This window comes from Myodes glareolus, chromosome 5 (assembly GCF_982192425.1).
Source record: "Myodes glareolus chromosome 5, mMyoGla1.1, whole genome shotgun sequence".
Taxonomy (NCBI): Eukaryota; Metazoa; Chordata; class Mammalia; order Rodentia; family Cricetidae; genus Myodes; species Myodes glareolus.
The window spans coordinates 48,120,776-48,141,438 of record NC_142030.1 but is presented as its reverse complement, the minus strand read 5'-3'; the positions used below and the strand labels follow the sequence as shown (position 1 = coordinate 48,141,438).

Genomic DNA, 20,663 nt, shown 5'->3' with positions numbered 1-20,663 from the left:
CTCACTGGGAATAGAAGGCACTATTTCAGTCCTGCCAACTCAGGTACCTCCCGTTCTTCCACCTCTGCTACTCCAGGTACCTGCTATTCAGCTAAATGACAAGTACCCACCCTAGGTGCCAGGCAGTATTGTAGGCACCAGTGATATTAGGCCTCTGCCTTCATGGGCCTTTTGATAAATGCTCAGAGCAGCTCTGTGGTCTGTAGCATCTTGGTGGGCATGGAGCTGTTCTGAAGTGCCGTGCCACCTCTGACTGCAACCTGACTTTCCTTAAACTCTTTCTGTATTTCCACTAACACCCAGTGCTGGAGCAGCTGAGAGAAGCAGAGTCAGAGTCACTCGCAGCTAACCAGTCTCTGTGCTCTGTCTCCTGTCCACCTTGAGACGCAGAATTTTCTTTCTCATTCCTCTCTTATATAGCCGCCTCCATCTGCAGCCTGTTCTGTATCCGGGCATCATTCACCCACTTTCTTTGACTCTGTGGTTGCTGCGTCAGAATTTGGCTTTGGCAGTTGGGAAGAACTGCCTTCTGTGTCCGAGGGGGCAGGCCAGGCCTTCATAAGGATGGTAGTGAAAGGACCGGGCTGGAACTGCAGCTGCCGTCCACTGGAGACAGGTCCTGCATGCTTGGGAGGAGCACAGGTGTGCATAAAAGGCTTGTCCACAGACCCAATCAGCTTCATCCACCCTATCGACGATTGGTCTCCCTCTCAGCCTTCCTTCACACACCCATCAAAATTGCCATTCACAAAGCAAATCCATACGCTTGATTTGGCCCATTTACTTTATAGTTAAGTTGATTAAATGATCCTAGATGGTTTCAACTTTCAATGAATAAAAGATGTTTATGATAATGTGATATTGTCAGATAGTTTCAATCCATCCCACAGAGCGTCATGTTAAATTCCACCCGTAGAGCTGATGAACTACTTAGCAGCAAAGGTCGTTTTTATATTCACGATTCTTTCACAAACTTGGGTCATGATGGGAATTTGACAATAGCTTTCTAATACAGCTTGTTCCATGTTCTCACAAAACTTTATTGACAAGAGGTTTGATATCTTTACAGTTGCGTGCTTAAATTTGAAGAGGATGCAAGCATCTGGATGCTCTTGTGTGTGTGTGTGTGTGTGTGCGCGCGCGCGCACTTGCGCTTGAATTTTAAAAGTGTCTATTTATTTATCCATTTTGCCTTGTTTTGATTGTACCATATGCCATTCACAAATGCTGAGCCTGCTGCTAAAAGCTTGTGCCTACAACTCTCTGCTAAGAGATGAAAATAAGCCATGCAAAAAATGTCATATTTTAAAAGGACAGTATTTTGGTGGACGGTTTTGCTTTTATAGTCTGGTTAACTACTGGCAAATTTCTCTTGAGATTCCCAAAATGCAACAAGCAATGATATATGGAAACAAATATCAGAAATCAGGACATCTCAGCTTTTGGGAAATGTTCTTTGCTTATTAGGTTTTAAGGAACAACAGTGTTTCTCCAGCTTCACTCTCCCCGAATAGATACAATTCTGTCATCGGCTTTGCAAATGCCCCCTTTAAAAGCAGCAGAATTTACGTATTCATAGTGTTATGTTTAAGTGCTGAGCTTAGTGACTTTTGACATAAGCAATCATCACCCAAACAGAATTCTGTGAACATCCCCATGAAAGCTCCCACACATCACCTAAGATGGCTCCTACCTGGGTCTGGGGTTGGAGGTCAGTGGTGGACTGAATATACATGTAACATATGGATTCTAGTCATGTCTGTAAGAGTCCTCGATCTCATGTATATTAGTTCTAATTACATTAAGTTGTGTCCCAACTCCCATTATTTTTCTAGACTATTAATTTTTTATTTATATGTTTATATTAGATACACACTATGCTTTATACATACAGTACTTATGTGTGTGAATTAAATATCTGCCCTATTTTATTGTTGTGATGCTGAATGCTTATTTCCAAAGCTGGAATATTAAGCCAAACTGCTACGAACTTTATCAGACGAGACATTGTGTCGATATGTGTCTATTTCTTTTAGGCGATACTTAGAAGTAGACTTCTGGCCCTAAGTAGTTGTATGGTTTACTACAAAAGATACTTCTAGCTTCCCAGAATAATACTGTTTAATGCTCTAGAGCGGGATACAGACTATAGCGGTCTGAATAAAGCACCAAGCTAAGTCTCAGACATAATCAGTGGTTATTTGGGGAGAATCAGGAGGCATGACTTTGCCAAACGGGGTGTGTCACTGGCCAGCTCTCTGCCTGCCGCCATGTGGATCAAAATGGGGGCTCTGGTCTGCTTCTGCCGCTGCCACGCCTCTGCTCCCCCAGCAGGGACTCCAACCTTCTGAACTCTGCTGGAAGCTGCCTTGGCCATGGCGTTTTGTCACAGCAATGGAACAGTAAGTAGGACAGTCATTCCAGCTGTAACTCTGCCAGTGTTTGTGTCTTTGGTGTCTGATGTGTTTATTCTTGCTTTAGCCTTGGGTCTCCTCTGTGGGCTTAGTTTGTATTTTTCAGGCAGTCAGTGCTGCCAGACTCTGACTTGTGCATGTTGTCTGGTGATGTGTCTGTGAATGTGCTTGTTTGTGTATGTGTTAGGTGTCTGTTCAAATATTTTGCTAATTCTTTTGCTAGATATCTAGTCTGTTTTTTTAGTTTTACTTTTTAATATATTTTAATTCTAATTTTTTGCTAAGGAAAAAATTTTACAATTTTTTAAATAAAAATTCATAGCCCATGACCTGCCCATTTGCTTATTATTATTTTTTGAAGCACAGAAAAATTATAATTTTAATGAAGACCACTTATTTTTTTAGTTTTTATTTACTTGGTTGTTAATGATTTCTACATATGAGCAAAAAATTTGTCTACCTCATGGTTGAAAAAATAAACTTTCTTATTTTGAAAACATTTTATTTCCATATATTTGTTATTATATCCATATGTTTAAATGCATCTAGCTTTTATATCTAGATCAATGATTCATTTTAATTTTATTTCATGTACAGAATAATGAAGGTATCACTATGCAACTTTCTCCACATTTTTGAAAATTTCAACTTTCTGTGTGAAATCATTTGATACAAGTGAATGACTATTTCTGAATTCTGTTTGGCTTCATTGATCTGTTTACTTATTCATTGACTGATTATCATTCTGTCTTGACTATATAAAGTTGACACTTTTTCAAAAATGAGTTGTGCATATTTACCTCGCTTTCAAAGATATGCCCTGTGGACCGTGTAAGATGAAGACATGCATTTTTTTCCCATGTGATGTTATTTGGTCTCTACTCTCAGAAGTTTCCAGGGCATAGAATATTGCTGTAGTTCCCAGTGGAGCCTGTGGGGCTGCTTTCTTCCTGACTGAAGCTCTGCCTCAGTGTGCACTTGTCTTACTAGCGTTGAACTTGGGCTGTGTAAGTCCTCCAACTTTGATGCTCTTCGTCTCGTCGGCTTTGGTTTGGATGGTGCAGGGCTATTGGATTTCAATGTTGGCGTTTTTATGGTATTTTTTTCTTTTAGATTGCTATACAAGGTAATGGGTTCAGCATGAGATCTTCACTGCATATCATATTTTGTTTATTCTCCTCCTCCTCTCTCACCCTGGCCTTATCCACTCTCCTCCTCATGCTGCCCCCACCTCCCGCTTCCTCCTCACATATATTAATTCTGTTGTTCTCTATTTTTTTCTCTCCCCAACCTTGCTTTAAGACTTCCTTTCTCTCTCTTACTGTCTCCTCTCGTTACATGACCTGTATATCCCTCAGCAAAAACACAAACACCAAACATTAAGTCCAGGATCCACGTATGAGAGAAACATGATATTTTACTTTTCTAGGGGGTCTAAGATATTTATCTTAAGACAATTTCCAGTTCCAGCTATTTTCGGACAAATGTCACATTTTCATTTTTCTTTATGGCGGATGAGTCCATGTGTATCAGATTTTCATTGTCCTTTCGTCAGTGCACAGACATTTCCCTGGTTCCACTTCCCTACTGTTGTGAATAGCGTAGCCATAAGCATGGCCGTTCAAGTAATGCAGTGGGCAGATATAGAGACTTCTGGGCCCCACAAAGGTATAGCTGGGTTGTATGGAAGTTCTGCTTTTGGTTTTTGAGGTGTCGTGTGTGTGTGTGTGTGTGTGTGTGTGTGTGTGTGTGTGTGTGTGTGTGCGTGTGTTTTATACTGGTATTGATACTGAAAACTTTATAGTGGCAAGAAACAACACACACATCCCCACCAGCAAAGGGTGAAGGCTCCTCTTTCCCCACATCTTTCCCAGAGTTTATCATTTGTCTTCTTCAGGGCAGCCATTCCTGCTGATGTGTGGCGTCCTCATACAACAAGCATCTTAGTCTGCATTGACTGACCATCAAGGACGTAGAACATTTCAGTGGGACTATTATATTCTCCCTCTGGGAAACCGTTGGGTTAATTTGCCGGCTTCTTTATTTATTGGAAGATTAGTCATCTTGGTCTTTACATTCCGAAGTATGCGGCATTATCCCCCATCTGAGGCTTATCTGGTAAACATTTTGGCCTGCTTTGTAGCCTGTCTCTTCTTTCTGCTCATGGCCTCACTGGCTGTGAGAAAGCCCTTTCGTTTCCTGTCACCCCACCGGCCAGGTCTTGCAGTTGCTCCCTGTGCTGTTAGAATTCTTTTCACAAGATCTTTGCCTATGCACACACCTTGAAGTGTTGTTTTTATGTGTCCCCTAGCAGTGTTGGTGTTTCAGGTTTTAGATTAAAGTCTTCAATTCATTTCGAATTCATTTTTGTGCAGGCTGAGAGACTTGAATCTTTTGTTCTTCTGTATGTTGACATCCAATTTCCTGGCATAATTTTTTCAAGAATCTGTCTTTTTTTTACCAGTTTTTTTTTTTTTTTTGTCAACTTGGTCTAAGATTAAGGCTGGAGCTGTCTTCATTCCTGGCTCCTCTGGTCTATTCTTATAGCAGTACCATGCTGTTTTGTTCTTTATAATGGTGTAATATAATTAGAAGTCAGGCACTGTAATACCTCCACTACTACTTTCATTCTTTGCCTGTAATGACTTTGTCTTTTCATGGTCCTTCAGTTTCCAAATGGATTCTTGGATTTTTTTTTCTAGTCCAGTGAAGAATGCCATTGACATTTTGGTGGAGGTTGAGTTGAAACTATACACTATTTTTCATTAATTAATATTGCCTTCCCCACAATGTTAATTTTGCTCATCTATGAGAATAAAGCATTTTTCCATTTTCTAGTTTCTTTGTCAGCTTCTTTCTCCAGTGCCCTAAAAAGTTTACGGCTGGACCCAGCTCAGTGTCTGCAACTATGGGCAGCTGGGGAGAAGCGCTACTTTATTGTAGGGATCCTTAGTTAACCCTTTTCTAAGTTTTCTGTAGCTCTTTCTTTTATTTTTCTTTTGGTGTTTTGCCTTTTCTTCCTTTTTAAAACCTTGACTCTCGGAGATGATGGCTTCTCATCTGTTGCCTGGACAGGAACCACCTTCTGACTGCTTTAGAATGGGTTTGTAAGTTTCTTCAAAAGATCGTAGTGCAGATTTTGTTTTTAAGCTTTGTTGTAACATCAGGCATAGCTTTCCAATATTTTTGCTCCATCTTTAATTTCACTTATTCAGCCAAATTTATGGAGCGTTTATTATTTTTTGAAGATCATTCTACTGTCCTGTCACAACATTCGACACGACAGAGGCTGTGTATTCTGTAGTGAGGGAGAGAGAATAGATACAGAGAGATGCACACGAAGCTTCAGATCAATATAGCAACAGACTTTTAATCAAAATAAGTCTGCCTTCTTACCATATCTTTCAGCTTATGTAGGTTCTCAAAGGGCATCCCTCTAATACTGGGGATTCTCTTTCATCAGGATTCATAGCCACAATTCTATTAACTCTAAGTGACTGGTTTATAGTTCAGATGGTCCTGAACTAGCCAGTCCTCATTAGGTCGGGAGTCACCTGACTCAGAACTCCAGGCCCCACTCTAATCTTCTGTTGATCAAAGCAAAGTATCTTTTAAAATGATGTGCACATATGCACATGCCACGCCCACTGTGTGGAGGTCAGAGGGCAGCTTGTGAGAGCTGCTTCTCTCCTTTCACCTGGCAGAATCCAGGGACAGGAGTCAGATCATCAGGCTTGGCGAAGCCTTTGCCTCCTGAGCCGCTCACTGACTTTAAAATTTCCAATTATGGTTTGTTATCCATGTCCGTTCTTAACACAGATGAAACCATTGCTGAAGGCTTTGAAGATACTCACATATAATGCACTGATGCAAGAAGAAAACATCTCAATGTGTCTTATGGAGTTGTGAATTGGACCCAATGCCTCGGTAATACTAGGCAAGAACATTGTCCTTCATTTACACCCACTAACCTCTTTTCTGCATTGCTACACAATTGGGTAGAGTCCTTAGAAGGGATTCAAATGTCAAGTGTGGCCTTTTCATACAATAGGAGATGACAGCTCATTTAGACTGATGTGGCACAAAGCCAAAAGGGAAGTTTCTACTGAAAGCAGCTGAGGAAACTTAGAAGAAGCCCAATGCTGTGTATTTGTTTAGGAGGAAAAAGAGGCCAACACAGAAAATGTTGAGTAAAATATTGGGTCTTGAATGATGCTCAGAGGTTTCGAACCAGGAACTAGATATGGGCAGAGCAGAGATGTTAGAAATCACTTAAGCATCAAGTTTCTAGGTAGCATGTTTGACTCTGCAGAGACCATCCTAAACATCCCTGTCGAAGTTAGACGAGCAGGCAAGACCCAAGATGGAGGAATTAACCCAGGATCCTCAGAGCAGACTGGACATTCGATAGAAGACTAGTTACAGAAAATCAAATTAGAAGCGTGTTTCTTCAGCTGCTTATTAACTCCAACAAAATGAAAGTTGGTAAGCCCGAGGAAAGAATATGGAAAAGATCCCCAGGGAAAATGGGAAGGCAGTTTGCAGTGCCCACATGGTCTGCTTAGAAGACATATGCACATGAATGCTGTCATGGATTTATTGACTCATGTACCAAGAGATCTTAAATTTTCTTCACCTTTGAATTGTGCCTCCCCTGAATTCTGGGCAACATGTTCCTTGAGCCCTTTAGGGCTGCTCGAGTCGGAAGAAAATCTGAGAAAATAAATGTGCAAACGTATACCAGCCTCCCAAGAAGGCTTGTTCCACAGTGAGCATCTCAGTAAAGAAGCGGGGATGGGCTTAGGAGAACAGAGCCTGCCAGGTCACTAGAGGGCTTCTCTCTCGATCGTCTGTCTGTCCGTCCATCACAGCATTTGTCCTTTTCACTCTTTTGCCTGGAGCCATCCTCGTTTGTAGCTTCCTGTTTTGGTCCCTGACCTCGTTCTGCTAGCGGTCCTCAGCCATGCAGCCTAAGCCGCTCTCCACACTGGTGAATGTCTTTGGTATTGGGAATTACTTGGGAAGTTCCTTCTGCAGTGTCTTCTTCTTTGACAACCCCCAAACTGCCAGCCTTTGGTGCCCTTAAACATTTTTATTTTTGTTGAACCGGAGAAACATGTTACATACAGTTTATTACCAAGCATAACAGAATATTGAGACCAGGGCCAGATGAATGACTTGGGTGTGGTCTCACAGATTTTCATCCTCTTGGGATATTCTGGAGGAGTGTGTGTCAGTTCTGCAAGAGGGAAGCAGAGTGACTGGGGCCTTGAGTGACAGGCCTCCTTTACTGTGATCCCTTATCTTGTAGGGGGTATTGCTGCTCCTTCCTCACGGCCTGGCTTTGTCCGATATTCATGTTCCTTGGAGAAATTTTTTCTTAACTAGTATGGGGCTGAGCAGCTACCACTGCAAATATTTGGGGAGAGACTCAAAGGAGAGAAATTTCTGATAGATTAGCATCTGGGTTCTGTTCCTTAGAGACATAGTTAGGTCACCAGTTGTCACAGGCCTTTGGTGTGGGCACCCGTTCCTCTCGTCTCTTTTGTCAGATGGTTGATTTTAGATTTACTGCTTGGTGTGTACAGATTAAACGGGCCCAGTGGTGGCTGCCTGGGTGGAATTACTGGTGCCACTTCTGCATGTGGTGTTTGCAATGGCATCTTAGACATTTACGTGGGCATTGCAACAAGTGCTGTGTCCTGCAGAGGAAAAGAGAGGATGAGGTGCTGACGGCTTGAAATTCTCTTTCCAGGAAACCTTCGAGAAGGCGAGCCTGAGCAGCAGCAGCAGCGGGGCAGCCAGCCTGAAGAGTGAGCTCTCTGAAAGCGCAGAGCTGCCCGGCGAGGGCTTCCACGCCGCCACCCGCCATGCATTGTGGGAAGGAGGAGGATAGGCCCTGCGAGGAGGCACTGTCCGAGGATGCCTTCCACCTGGAAGGGGTGGAGAAAGGCGAGTCGGCTGTGCTGTGCGTGAGAGGGGAGGGCGGGAATGGCCTGGGGTCCTTCCGTTTCCAGGCTCACCCCCTTCGTCTCTGTGTGCAGATGTGTATTCTGAGCTGGACGACGAGCTGGACATCTTGGACAGCTGCAGCAGCTCCAGTTCAAGCCCTCTAAAGGAGTCTACATTCAGTAAGCTCGCCGGACAAGTTCGTCACTGTGGGGCTGCAGTGGTGGGGCCGTGGGAAATGGGGTAAATGGAGTCTGTGGCTGCTGTCTCGGGGCAGCTTTGCGGACAGTTGGAGGCCAGACACCAGGCAAGTGGTGTTTTTTCATTATTACGACCGAAGGCAGGTTGTCACTAAGAAGCTAAATGACTAGGGGGCACACAGCCATTAGGAATGATGGGCGTGCATCAGTCTGTGGGTTAGTGGGACTAGGAATTGTGGGAGGGATTAGCCATGGTGTAATAAACTTTTGTGCAATCTTATTCACGCTCATTATCTTAGTTCTGTTTCCGTCACTGTGATGAAACACCAGCAGAAGCCACTTAGGGGAGGAAGGTTTTGTTTTGTTTCTCTTTGTTTTTTATTATTAGCTCCCAATTCTAGGGTATCATCCGTTGCATCTGGGAGCAAGGAGGCAAGAACTTAGAATAGTCACAGATGAGAGCAGAACAAGGTGAAGACACGCATGCTTCTTGTGTTTAGACCATTGTCTGTACTCAATGGTCTAAACCAAATTGTACATACAGGATCAAAACCAGGGAATGGTGCTGCCCAACCCAGTTAACCCAATTAAGAAAACCCCTCACAAGCCTGCCCACAGGCCAACATGATCTAAGGCAGTCCTCACTGGCATTCCCTTCCCAGGGCACCCTAGAATACATCAGGTTAATGAGTAAAACCTAGCACCACAACTGTATATGTATTGCATCTAACTAAAATAAGTACCTTAAATGTTTAGCACTATGAAAAACATGATGTATAAATCCAGCCCAATATTAGACTTAGATTGAAATAATAACGAAAAATGTACTGAGGAATGGGAAAGAAAAGAAGATGCTATATCTAGGCAGAATTTAAAGACTGTAAGGAAAAATCCGATCAATCAACTTGGCAGACGTAAAACTGAAAGAAATGTTCAGCTGGAAATGGAGAAAAAGATAAATCTCACAGAAGAATATATTAACTGGATTTAAATTTGCTAACTAGAGGTACTTTAAAATAAATGAAGTATAAATAATTTTGTCTGCTCAGTGATTATGCTGTGAAAACCCCAGGAGAGAAGAGAGAAAACAGCTTTTCCAAAGATCCACGGAGGAGTGCCAAGGATTTAGCCACGTTCCTTGCCTTTTCTATACTTAACGGCTCCATCCAAACCCTGACTAGACCTTCCAGATTTTCAGGAACAATCACCATGGCCAATTCCGTGCTCTGTATTTCCTAAGAGTTCCTGCCTGGGAGACAAAGTGCCTTGATTTGTAGTTGGAGAATGATGGACACTGTGTAGGAGAAACGCTTCGTGCATGTAAAGGCGTAGCAAAATTCTAGAAGCACGTCATTGGTTGGTGATGAGGATGGTGGTGTTTATCCCTAGTCACAACGCTGGAGATGGGTGGTGGGGAGGCAGAAGGAGAGAGGGAACCCTGGCATGGAGATGTCTACACAAAGGCACGAGGCCAAAATGATACCAGCAGGCTGATGTGTTTAGTAACAAATGGTTGTTTATCATCTTCCCTGTGGAAGAACAAACCGACCAAGTGTGTAGTAGTTTTTAACATTATTTTTGAGCTAATACTTTGAGGAAGAAAAATGGTAGTTACAGTGAAGGGTAACTACCAAGACAATAGAGCCTCAGCAAATCAGGAAAGAGTTGCTAAGGGCGTGACACAGCCTGCAGGCTGAGCGCTGGTCCTGGAACACATGGGACCTGGACTCCCTCTTCAGCCCCGGAAACAAGCCAAGGCAATACACACCAATAAGGAAAGCCGCAGTTTCTGGAGCCATAACTTACAGTTATTTCTGTTTTCTTGTTTTAGGCATTTTAAAGAGAAGTTTCAGTGCTTCGGGAAGAGAAAGGCACTCACAGGCCAGGTATGTCTGTTTTGAGGCGCAGTGTACCTGGAAGTGGTTTTAGTCTAAGGCAGAAGCTGAGCCACTTGGGGCTAAGTTACCCCATGACTGACAGAAGTCACTGGACATAGAAACTGTTCTTCCCCAGAGCCTTAGAAGTTTAGCATGCTGGAGAGTGCTAAGCTTCGGCCTGGACCCTTGTGTGTCTGCCTTTTTCTAGTTATGTAACAGCCAAACAGACTGTCTTTCTGAGCATAACCTATGCCAAGGCAATGGACTAGCCATGCTCAGTGAGGTCACCTGAGGCCCTGGATTCTTCAAACATGGGTATGAGACTCAGCCCCATGGCGAATTGGGCAAGGGGAGGGAAGGGGATTGGGAGTACACCTGTCCTTCTAAGGATCCAGCCCAGACTTCTACACAGACATATTTGACAGAACTACTTCATACAACTAGGGCCGTCTTAAAAAGCTGATGCACGTGCACGTGTGCTCTCTCTCTCTCTCTCTCTCTCTCTCTCTCTCTCTCTCTCTCACATACACACACACACATACACACACACTCACGCACACACACACACACACACACACACACACATTCTTTTAAGAGAAAGGAGAAATTACTAGGGGGCATCAGTTGCCTCTGTGACCCTGGGTGAGGATGGCTGAATCCTCAAAGGCAGGCTGTAGTAATCTTGGAGTTCTAGAGGCAGAGAGAGCTGCAAAATGTGAGGAGTGGCCAGGACAGTTAATGGATGGGAAAGAGCCTCCTGGCATCAACACAGCATCAGGGTATGCCTACAGAGAGGCAGCCTACAGGGAGCACACAATCAATGGTGATTAATAGGAAGGAAATGGCACCAGAGCAGTGTGGGGGAGGGGCACATCCCTGGATTTCTTTCTGCAAAGAGAGGACCATACAATTAAGTTCATTAAATAGAGAGGAGGGGTGCGTTTATGAGAAGATGTTCTAGGCCACTGCACAGAGGATGGCCTACATTGGGAATACTCTCATCCAGCGGCAACCAGTAGAGGGCTGGGGAAGAGGAGCAGACAGCAGAGGCCAGCATCCTTAATGCTGAAGCCCACCTAAGTGGCGATGCCAGCAAATTCTCACATACAGCTTTGGATGTATGTTAAGAGGGTTTTACATACAAATGGAAGTTTCTATCAGATAAATACAGACATCTAATTCTAACCTTGATTTCTAGAAGGATCTATGGGAACTTTGATCATTTGTAATAGTTCTTTTTGCATCCAACCCCTCAAAAATAACAAAAAGCATACATATTTGAAATCTTGAAGGAGTTTATTTATTTATTATTGATTTTTATTGCAGTCTACATTTTTCTCTGCTCCCCTCCCTGCCTCTCCCCTCCCCTTCAACTTTCTCCAAAGGTGATGGGATTTTTTTTTTAAATCTAGAAATGAGTTAAATATTTTTGTAACATATTATATAGAATACAGTTAGCTAATAGATGTTAAACCAGAAGCAAAGACACAGTGGAGTGCTGCCTCCTACATAGTTATGAATCTGTGACCATGACAAGCAGCCAGGACTCTGAGACTGATGCTTCTCAAACTGTGCTCCGAGACGGCTGAAGACCGACCTCAAGGCCTCTTTCTGTAGCCGTGTCACATGGGTGTCACATGGGTGGAACATGCTGTGTGACAAGCCACCGAGAAGCACAGTGACACAGAAGACAGGTTGTCTTCACTGCAGGCATTCACGTTGTAGAGTGTGTGACCTGACACAGGGCAGACAGGGACAAGGACATCGAACAGCCTGCACTTTGTACAAAACAGAAGGAAAGAAAGCGAAAACGTTCTTTACTTCTTTCCAGGTGACTCTAACGGCTTCTCTGAATTAAAGCGAGACACTTTATAGCATAATTTCTAGTTATCTTCAAGGCATAAAATAAAACTGAAGTTCTTTTTTATTTAATGTGTTTAGGATTTTCCTTGACTTCTTGGTATATTAATGTGAAATATGAATTAATAAAATATTTAGAAATCAAATGATAAATTTAAGCATACAAGAAGGTCAAGACACTGCATACTAGAATTGAAAATAAATGGAAAAGTCAGCCCTGTAGAGGTTTTGACTTTTCTGTATCCACTATGAGCTAGTATCATGGTGACGAGGAGATCCTGGGTATTTCTTCAGAAAGCATCTTGGTCTGGGGTAAGCTGATGCCACAGCGAAGCATGTGTCTGCCCTAAGCATAGCTTTTGGAATTGAGAATCCAGGCATGGCTGTGGCTGAACATAACAGAGAAAAAGCATAGACAAGACATTCTCATATTTGATCACCCCAGACAGAAGCAGGAAGACCCATGGAAACCATGAGTTCAAGACCAACCTGGTCTCTGAGTTAAGGTTTCTATTGTTACAATGAAATGCTGTGACCAGCGAGCAAGCTGGGGAGGAAAGAAGTTATTAGGCTTATACTTCCACATTGCTGTTCATAAGTAAAGGTAGTCAGGATAGGAGCCCAAACAGGACAGGATCCTGGAGGCAGGAAAATGCCTTACGGCTGGATCTCAAGGAGGTGTTTCCTCAACCGAGGCTTCTTCCTCTCTGAAGATTTTTGTGCCAAACTGACACACTAATTCAGCCAGTACACTGGACAATATATCGAGAACCCCATCTCAAAACAAATTAGAGTGTCCATCTGCTCATGGGATGGTCAGTTATTTTGGTATGCCATGCTCAGGCTGAACAGTATGTGGGTGTTTCCTTTACTCTCTGGTACAGTGTGTTGCATACAGTGCTGACCCACAGATGCTTGTTGGATGCTTGTTCATTAGAAAATTAATGCGTTATCTCACTACAATTTCTGAGTTTCTTGCCGTAAAGGATGGAAATCTTATTCACCTCCTTGAATTAATTTATAGTGTAGCTTGTAGTTTAAGGCCCACTTTTTTTTTTAAATTCTGTTGCTTAGGCAACAAGATTTCTCCATGCCTACTTGCCTTCTGTTGCCAAGGCAACAGGGTGTAGCTGGCTGGCTGCTCCGAAACATCAGATGTTTGCAGTGTCAGAGAATCCTGCAGTGAATACCGTCTTTGTGTGAGCATACTTTTACTAGAGGGTGTGTTCTTGACTCCAATACTTGTAGAGAGAGATGGCTACAGAGATTTCTGATCACCCGGCATCACAGATGGGACCAGAAGGACCCTCACATTGCCTCAGATTCCACAGTCCTTCCTTCCTACGGGCCAGCTCACTGTTTGCTTCCTCCCATTCGACTTCCATTTCTCATTCATAATCTGGGTCTCATTTTGCTTTTATTGAATATGTATGCATGATCACTGCTCACCAGAATCCTCCTGGCCTCTCTGCCAGGGTCACGATCCAGCCATCTTCCTAGCAACACGACAGCAAAAAGCCGTACTGTGCCATCGGGAAGCGCCCTCCCTTTTCTATGGCAATTTTAAGGTGGATACTTGTTTGTTTTCAGCCCCCAATACAGTCTGAAGGGAAGGTCAGGAATCTAGCACCAACTCCTGACCGAGATACCAACTCTGTTCACATTGCCACGGATGAGCACCTTGACTAAGCATGAGAGCTCAACCTCCCTCAGTTCCCCCATCATGCCTGTCGTGGTCAGGAATGTCGAAAGATTCTAGTTACCTTGTATGTCATGGCTGCAGTAACCTCAAATGACATGTTCTTAGTATTGGAAGCCAAGCTTCCTATTTCATATGATGTATTTAAAGGATTTCTTTGAGAGAAAATTCTAGGGCGTTATCTCTTTCATGGCCAGGACTTTAATGACAAAATAATTATCCAAGTAATTCACGCTTCTCTGACAAAGTAATTACCAAACCATTTCACACTGTGCTTTCATCAATGCAGAGTAAAATCTATTTTAAAAACCTCAAAGTTCAGCTGCATCCTCTGCCTTCCCACTGACTGCTGTGGCTAGAGATCTAGGCTAACACTCACCTCACCACGTCAGTCTCTTCAGGCTTACAAGCTGTGCGCTCCAGGTCATGCTGGATCCGAGGATACCTAGAGCCACGACCTTTAGAGTACTTTCAGCTTCTGAGGCGCTGTCACCAGCTTTAGGAAATATCTGTGCCCATTTAAAAACTTTCGTCAGGTAGAATCTCTGATATGCTGTCTTCTCACCAGGAAGTATATCTGAAATTTCTCCCCGTGATAAATCATCCTGTGGCCAGCTTGAGCTAGCGTGGGAATGCCGTCATGCGGCATCACAACTCCCCATAGTTCAGAAGCATTCCGTGTGCCACTGTCTGGAATTTCCTCAGGCGCTGGATCATCTCTACCATCTGTTTGCCTGTGGGCCCAGCAATTGCCCAGGAAAAGCTGTGGCTTCTGTTTGTAATGGATCTATGCTATTTTGAAGTTACAAATGGCTGTCCATCCTTGTGGCTAATGGCTTGTCTTCAGAAAAATTAATGGGTTTTCCGCTGCCGAGAAAGCAACCTTAAAGCTCCAAGACTGTGAAGGCGGTTTCTTTCCACTAATAGTGTCTAGCACAGGGCCTCCACGGAAAGAATGTGTGTGTGTGTGTGTGTGTGTGTGTGTGTGTGTGTGTGTGATGTTTTCTATTAGCATTCCCCAATGCTTATTTTATTTTTAAGTATGTGTATGTATGTATGTACATGTATGTGTTAAATATGCATGACCACAGAAGCCAGCAGAGAGTGTTGAGTTCTCTGGACCTTGGAGTTATAGGTGGTGTAAGTTTCCCTATAAGGGTGCTGGGAACCTAAATTGGGTCCTCTGCAAGGGAAGTATGTGCTCTTAACCACTGAGCCATCTTTCCAGCCTCTACCTTAAAGCTTCCTAAGCATATAGAATTGGACAGAGCAGCACATGAGTTGGAGCAGCTAAGCGCAATTGGGGATCCATGTCATGTATTCCATCACACTTACTATTTAATAAGAATATTTGAAATAAAAGACTTTTTGACAATAAAAAATGACCTTCCAGCTAACTCAGTTTGCATGTCACCAGCCTTTCCAGAAGTTGTATTTTAACTCACCTTTAAGGCAATGAGGGCCATGAGCTGTCAGAGCCAGCAGCTCTGTAGTCAGACTAATGCTGTGGGTAGGGGGTCGTGACCAATGGCTTCTGTAGAAAAGTCAGGAGAGTTTAATATGGAGATAGCTGGGTACATGTGTTTACCTGAGTAGTCAAAAATGTGGCTAGTGCAGCTGAGGTATTAAACGTTTAGTCTGACATTACTTTAAAACAATATAAAACAGTATTCATTTTTAAATGTTGGTATTTGAGATATATTTGTGAAAAACTTAAGATTAATCTCACCCTTTTCTTTTTACTTTTTACAAATGTGCCTACCTCGGATGTTTTACATTGGTGGTTGTTGGAGGAGGCCTCTTGTTGGTTCCTAGCCACCTGACTAGCTTAGTCTCAAAATAACCACACAGAAACTGTATTCATTAAATCACTGCTTGGTCCATTAGCTCTAGCTTCTTATTGGCTAACTCTTACATATTAATTTAACCCATTTCTATTAATCTGTGTATTGCCACATGGCTGTGACCAGCTAAAATTTCCAGCATTTGTCTCCTGCAGCTCCATTGTTTCTCTTTAACTCCACCCTTGTTTCTCCCAGCATTCAGTTTAGTTTTCTCTGCCTTGCTATAGTTCCAAAGCAGTTTCTTTATTCATTAATGGTAAGCACAGCACACAGAGGGGACTCCCACATCAAGTGGTGGTAAAAGGTGGGAAGGAGTGAAGAAAGAAGTCACTTGTGGCACAGAGTTTGGGGATTTTTCAAGCATTTAAACTAGATTGGTTGGTAAATGTTTGCCAACTTTGTTAAGCTCCATAACTTAGATATGAGCTGCCTGGCAACGACAATCACGTGATGGAATGGAAAGGATGGGGCAAGCCAACTGTCCACGAGTTTAGCAAGAGAAGTCGTCATATCCAGGGTTGCCGAGCAGGCTCCCACCATGCACCTCACTGTCGTTCAGTATGTACCTGTTGGCTTGCATGCCACATGTGGCCTGGTAGGCTACTAAGAAATAGGCTCTGCCTTCCAGTGGGAAGAGTAAGAGGAATGTTGTTCAGCAGTATCACCCACAGACCAGAAGACTCTGGAACCAACTTTTAAAATGATTGGGCAATCTAGAATTTTGAGGCATGAAGGACGGATGTTAATAGCACTGGAAATCATATGAAAATGTGATTGTTACAGTGTAAAAATCATTTTCTCTCATAGAAATAGTGGATGACTTTTATTTTTGTCTTTCATCCGAAGGACAGATCACACATAAAATGTTAATATTGTTTTTAATAAAAAAAAAATCACAACCAGCCAGAGTTTAGCTATGTAGCAAGTTTGAGACTAGCCTGAGCTACATAAGACCTTTTCACACACACATATACACACACACATCCATGCACATACACACACACACCCATACACATATATACACACACATATGTGCGCACGCGCACGCACACACACACAATCATCACTTCTTTGATTTTAACGGTTACAGAAGCAACAGAAGCACCATTCAGGATGCTTAGCTTATACTCTTGCTCATCTCCAAGGTTCGCTCATCACAATCCACCCTGGCAGAAGAGGGTGCGTCTGCTTTCTAGTTGAAAGTCTGTCCTGATTTCAAAATGCTGATTTCTCTCTTTACTGAATACAACACAGCTTTCAATAACTGTTTGTCGTGAGATGGAACTTTCCTAACGGCCCCTATCTCATTCTGTTTCCAGAGACTTCATTGGTGGCATAGGATCAAGAGCAAGACCAGGTAACTCTGAGTTGACCCCAGTCATGCCTTCCTGCAAGCTAGTGCGAGCCTGTCAGCTCACCCTCTGCCCTCTTCTCTCCCCGGCTTTGCTGCCTCTCTACTTGCTTTTGAGATCCCGAACCCGTATGCCCAGGGCCCACTTAAGGAAGGAGAGGCCGAGTTAGTGGCAGGTGGCAGTTCCATTGCCTGCCTGCTGGGATTCTCCATTCCCAAAGATCATGCCAGTACTCGGCAGACCATTTTGATGTTAAGCTCATGATGAGTGAACCTAAGATATCGTGAATGATACCCTAGGGGAAGCGTGACACAGAGAGCAGGAGAATTCTGTCTGACTTGTCCAACACCGCTGCTCTTCAGTGGCACTGAACTGATTAGACTCTTATAAGCTGTTCTTCCAAAATTTTCATTTCTGCCTTGATGAGACTATCAAACACTTAATCTATAAAGTATGTAACTACTCCAAAATAGTGACTGGTTTTACGTAGATGTTTATGCAAACCCAACCTCTCTAATGCCACAGCGGGCATCCCTTCTCTCTTCTTTTGCTCTGACTGGCACAGTCGGCAGCCTAGACACAGTTACTTTTTGCTTGATTGAAATGGAATTATCACATAACTCCTCTAAATTTAAAATTACCCTTAAATTTTAAATACCTCTATCACTGTGCATCTGGACAGCTGCTGTGTGTGACACACATGTGGAGGTCAGGGGACCCCTTGGTGGCATCAGTGCTCTTCTTCCACGGTGGGTCCTAGGGATTGAACGCTGGTTTAAATGGCAAGTGACTTTACCAGGTGACCCATCTCACCAGCCATTCCAAAACCATGTATCTCTAAGTGTAAATGTTCATATAGATGCTGTAGGAGAAGAAGGACACATTACTTTGTGTTGTATTTCTAGTAAGGATGACTAAGGAAGACCAGTGTCCAATAGGAAAATTACCAACTAAACCCAGACAATTTAGCAGGTGCTTGAGTTCTCTTTGTGTGTGTGTGTGTGTGTGTGTGTGTGTGTGTGTGTGTGTGTGTATGATTCTTGGACAAAATGCTTCATTTTAGTATGTGGGTCATTTTGAATTATTTTTTGTTACCCTTTTCACTTTTAGTCCTTCATTTATGCTGTTTGGTATATTTAATGTGTTCAGTGAGTACAGTTAATGTGGATGAAGTTACAGTAATTTCAGGCTCTCTCTAGTTATTAAACTTTCTTTGAAAATGTTGCAGACAGTTTAAGGCTGTCACAGTGTCAGTATAGATACAAAGCAGGGTGGTTTTATTGTTAAAATGCCTAAAAGTGTCTCGCAGACCCTGGCTTCTATATTACTATCTGGGCAAAGGTGAGTCAACCCCATGTGTGGCTCTGCAATGATTGTGTTGGTCTTCTTAACGTTGAGAGCAGAAAACCTACACACGCAACAAGCAACGGATCTCTGCATCAAAGAAATTCAGTTATTTTTGAAGGGTGAATTGAATTGGTATAGGATAAGGTTTGATTTTAGCTAAACCATTTACATTGCAAATTTACATGCCATCTCTTTATATTTTGCCTTTTCAAAATGTTGATTTATATATTAACGTTTGAACCATGAGTCACTAACACATTTGAATTGTCGGGAATGCTACCATTTACTCTAAGAACAAGTTTCATTTTCATTAATCACATGGAGCACACTCACACACCTGTGGAATAGGCTGCCACCTGCAAGCGATTCTGCTTCTGAGTTCAAACTTCGGATCTTTACTGTCCACTGTTGGTTTAATGAGTCACAAATAGCTGGCCGCAGGCCATTGGCTTGCCTGTAGGTGGCTTCACTTCAGGCACACCTTGAGACTTTACTCTGCGGGTAAAGGGTGGCACTGACCGCACACTCCCACCATATGCCTTAGGATGTCTGGTGTGCGTCACATCGGCATCACTTAGTCGTGAGGGAGACACACACAATGACATGTGTGAGTGATTTGTTTGCTTTTTAAAGGCATGTTCTATTATTTTTCCACTTATTTAACATTAAATTAAGCTTTCTTAGGTGGAGAGGAACACATCTGAAATAAAAAATACCATCCATAGCCCCAAATTTCCTAAATATTCTGTTAAAAATGGCAGGGAAGAGAGAATTTAGTCAAACTCTGAGCAGCTCCAGAGACGTGGCCAGGATATGAGACTCACTCTCCCTTGCTGTGCAAGGTCAGAGGTGAGAGACTGGAGGTGCGTGCCACTGTCTTATGTGATTGTAACTGGTTCTTTGGGACCTCAGAATCCACAGTGCGGTAACAGCAGAACTGAGGAGGCACCCCAGTCCTGGACATGAATGCCGAGCTACCCCAGTGAATGCTGCTACAAGACCCGGTGTTATCTTTTCCAGTAACTAGATTATAGCGATGGTGTGTTGCATAACAGATGCAGTTCCCTGTCTACAGGAGAGAAGACTCAGCGAAAGTGTTGGCAGGAATTAGCATGCAATCAATGCATGAGTGAACATGCTGTGTTAGTCACTTGCCATGCCTCTGCAGAGTTTACTACATCCAAGTGCCATTTATATCATTTCCCTAGGCTTTCTCAAGGTGAACCTTTTTACAGAAGCTTATACTATCTTTGTATGAAGCCAACATAGTGTTACTTACAATAAATAAATGGCAGTTCTAAACATAAATAAAGATCCTAGGAAAGCATCTGACTTCCACACAGATTTTGCTGCCTACTTGCGTAGAGTTCTGGAGCTGTCCTGAGAAGCAACAAGCAAGCATTTAAGAAGTTGAAGATGTATGTGTGCCTTGCTAAAATTCCTTCATGATGTTACCTGTTCAAAGAAAAAGAAGACGGAAAATGAGAAAGGAATGCATTTTCTATGGTGTCATTTCACGCTCAGTATCCTTGCAATGTGAAATTAGGCTGAGAGAGAAAGTATCAGGTCTCAGAAAACTTTGCTCCCTCTGCCCACAAAGTCACACAGCTAGTCATTGCTGATACTCCCTTTTGAGGCAAGGAAGATGGCATATGTTTTTGAAAATTAAATCATATGAAAATGTAATATAGGAATGTATTCCTTGCCACATATGTAGAGTACACTGTAATGTCATGAACACCATTAGTGTGGGTTGAACTTGTGTGTGTGTGTGTGTGTGTATACTTCATGAATATATTTGTGCATGTGCGTGTGTGTGTGTGTGTCTGTGTGTGTGTGTGTGAAGATATGGTGGATGCCAAAGGTTGACATCAGGTATCTTCATTACACCCTACCTTATTTTTTTGAGAAAGTGTTTTTCACTGACCCTGGAGCTTATCCATTTGACTGGCTAGGTGGCCAACACACTTCAGTTGGGAGCCTCCAGTCTCTGTTTCCCCATGGCAGGGATTGCAGATATGTGATTCCGTGTCTTTTACAAGGGTGGTGGAAATCCAAGTCCAGGTCCTCATGCTAATGAGCTCTTCATCTCTGACCCGTTGCTGTGGGTCAATGATCTTG

General features: G+C 43.0%; 1 protein-coding gene across 1 annotated transcript in view; it reads left to right on the top strand.

Moving 5' to 3' along the window:
* Positions 1–20,663, top strand: part of Nek10 (NIMA related kinase 10) — a 171,524-nt gene that overhangs the window by 116,822 nt on the left and 34,039 nt on the right. Inside the window, 5 exon segments of the mRNA XM_048421327.3 lie at positions 8,170–8,283; positions 8,285–8,366; positions 8,459–8,545; positions 10,395–10,449; positions 17,163–17,200. Of these exon segments, the coding sequence (XP_048277284.3) occupies positions 8,170–8,283; positions 8,285–8,366; positions 8,459–8,545; positions 10,395–10,449; positions 17,163–17,200 (376 nt within the window).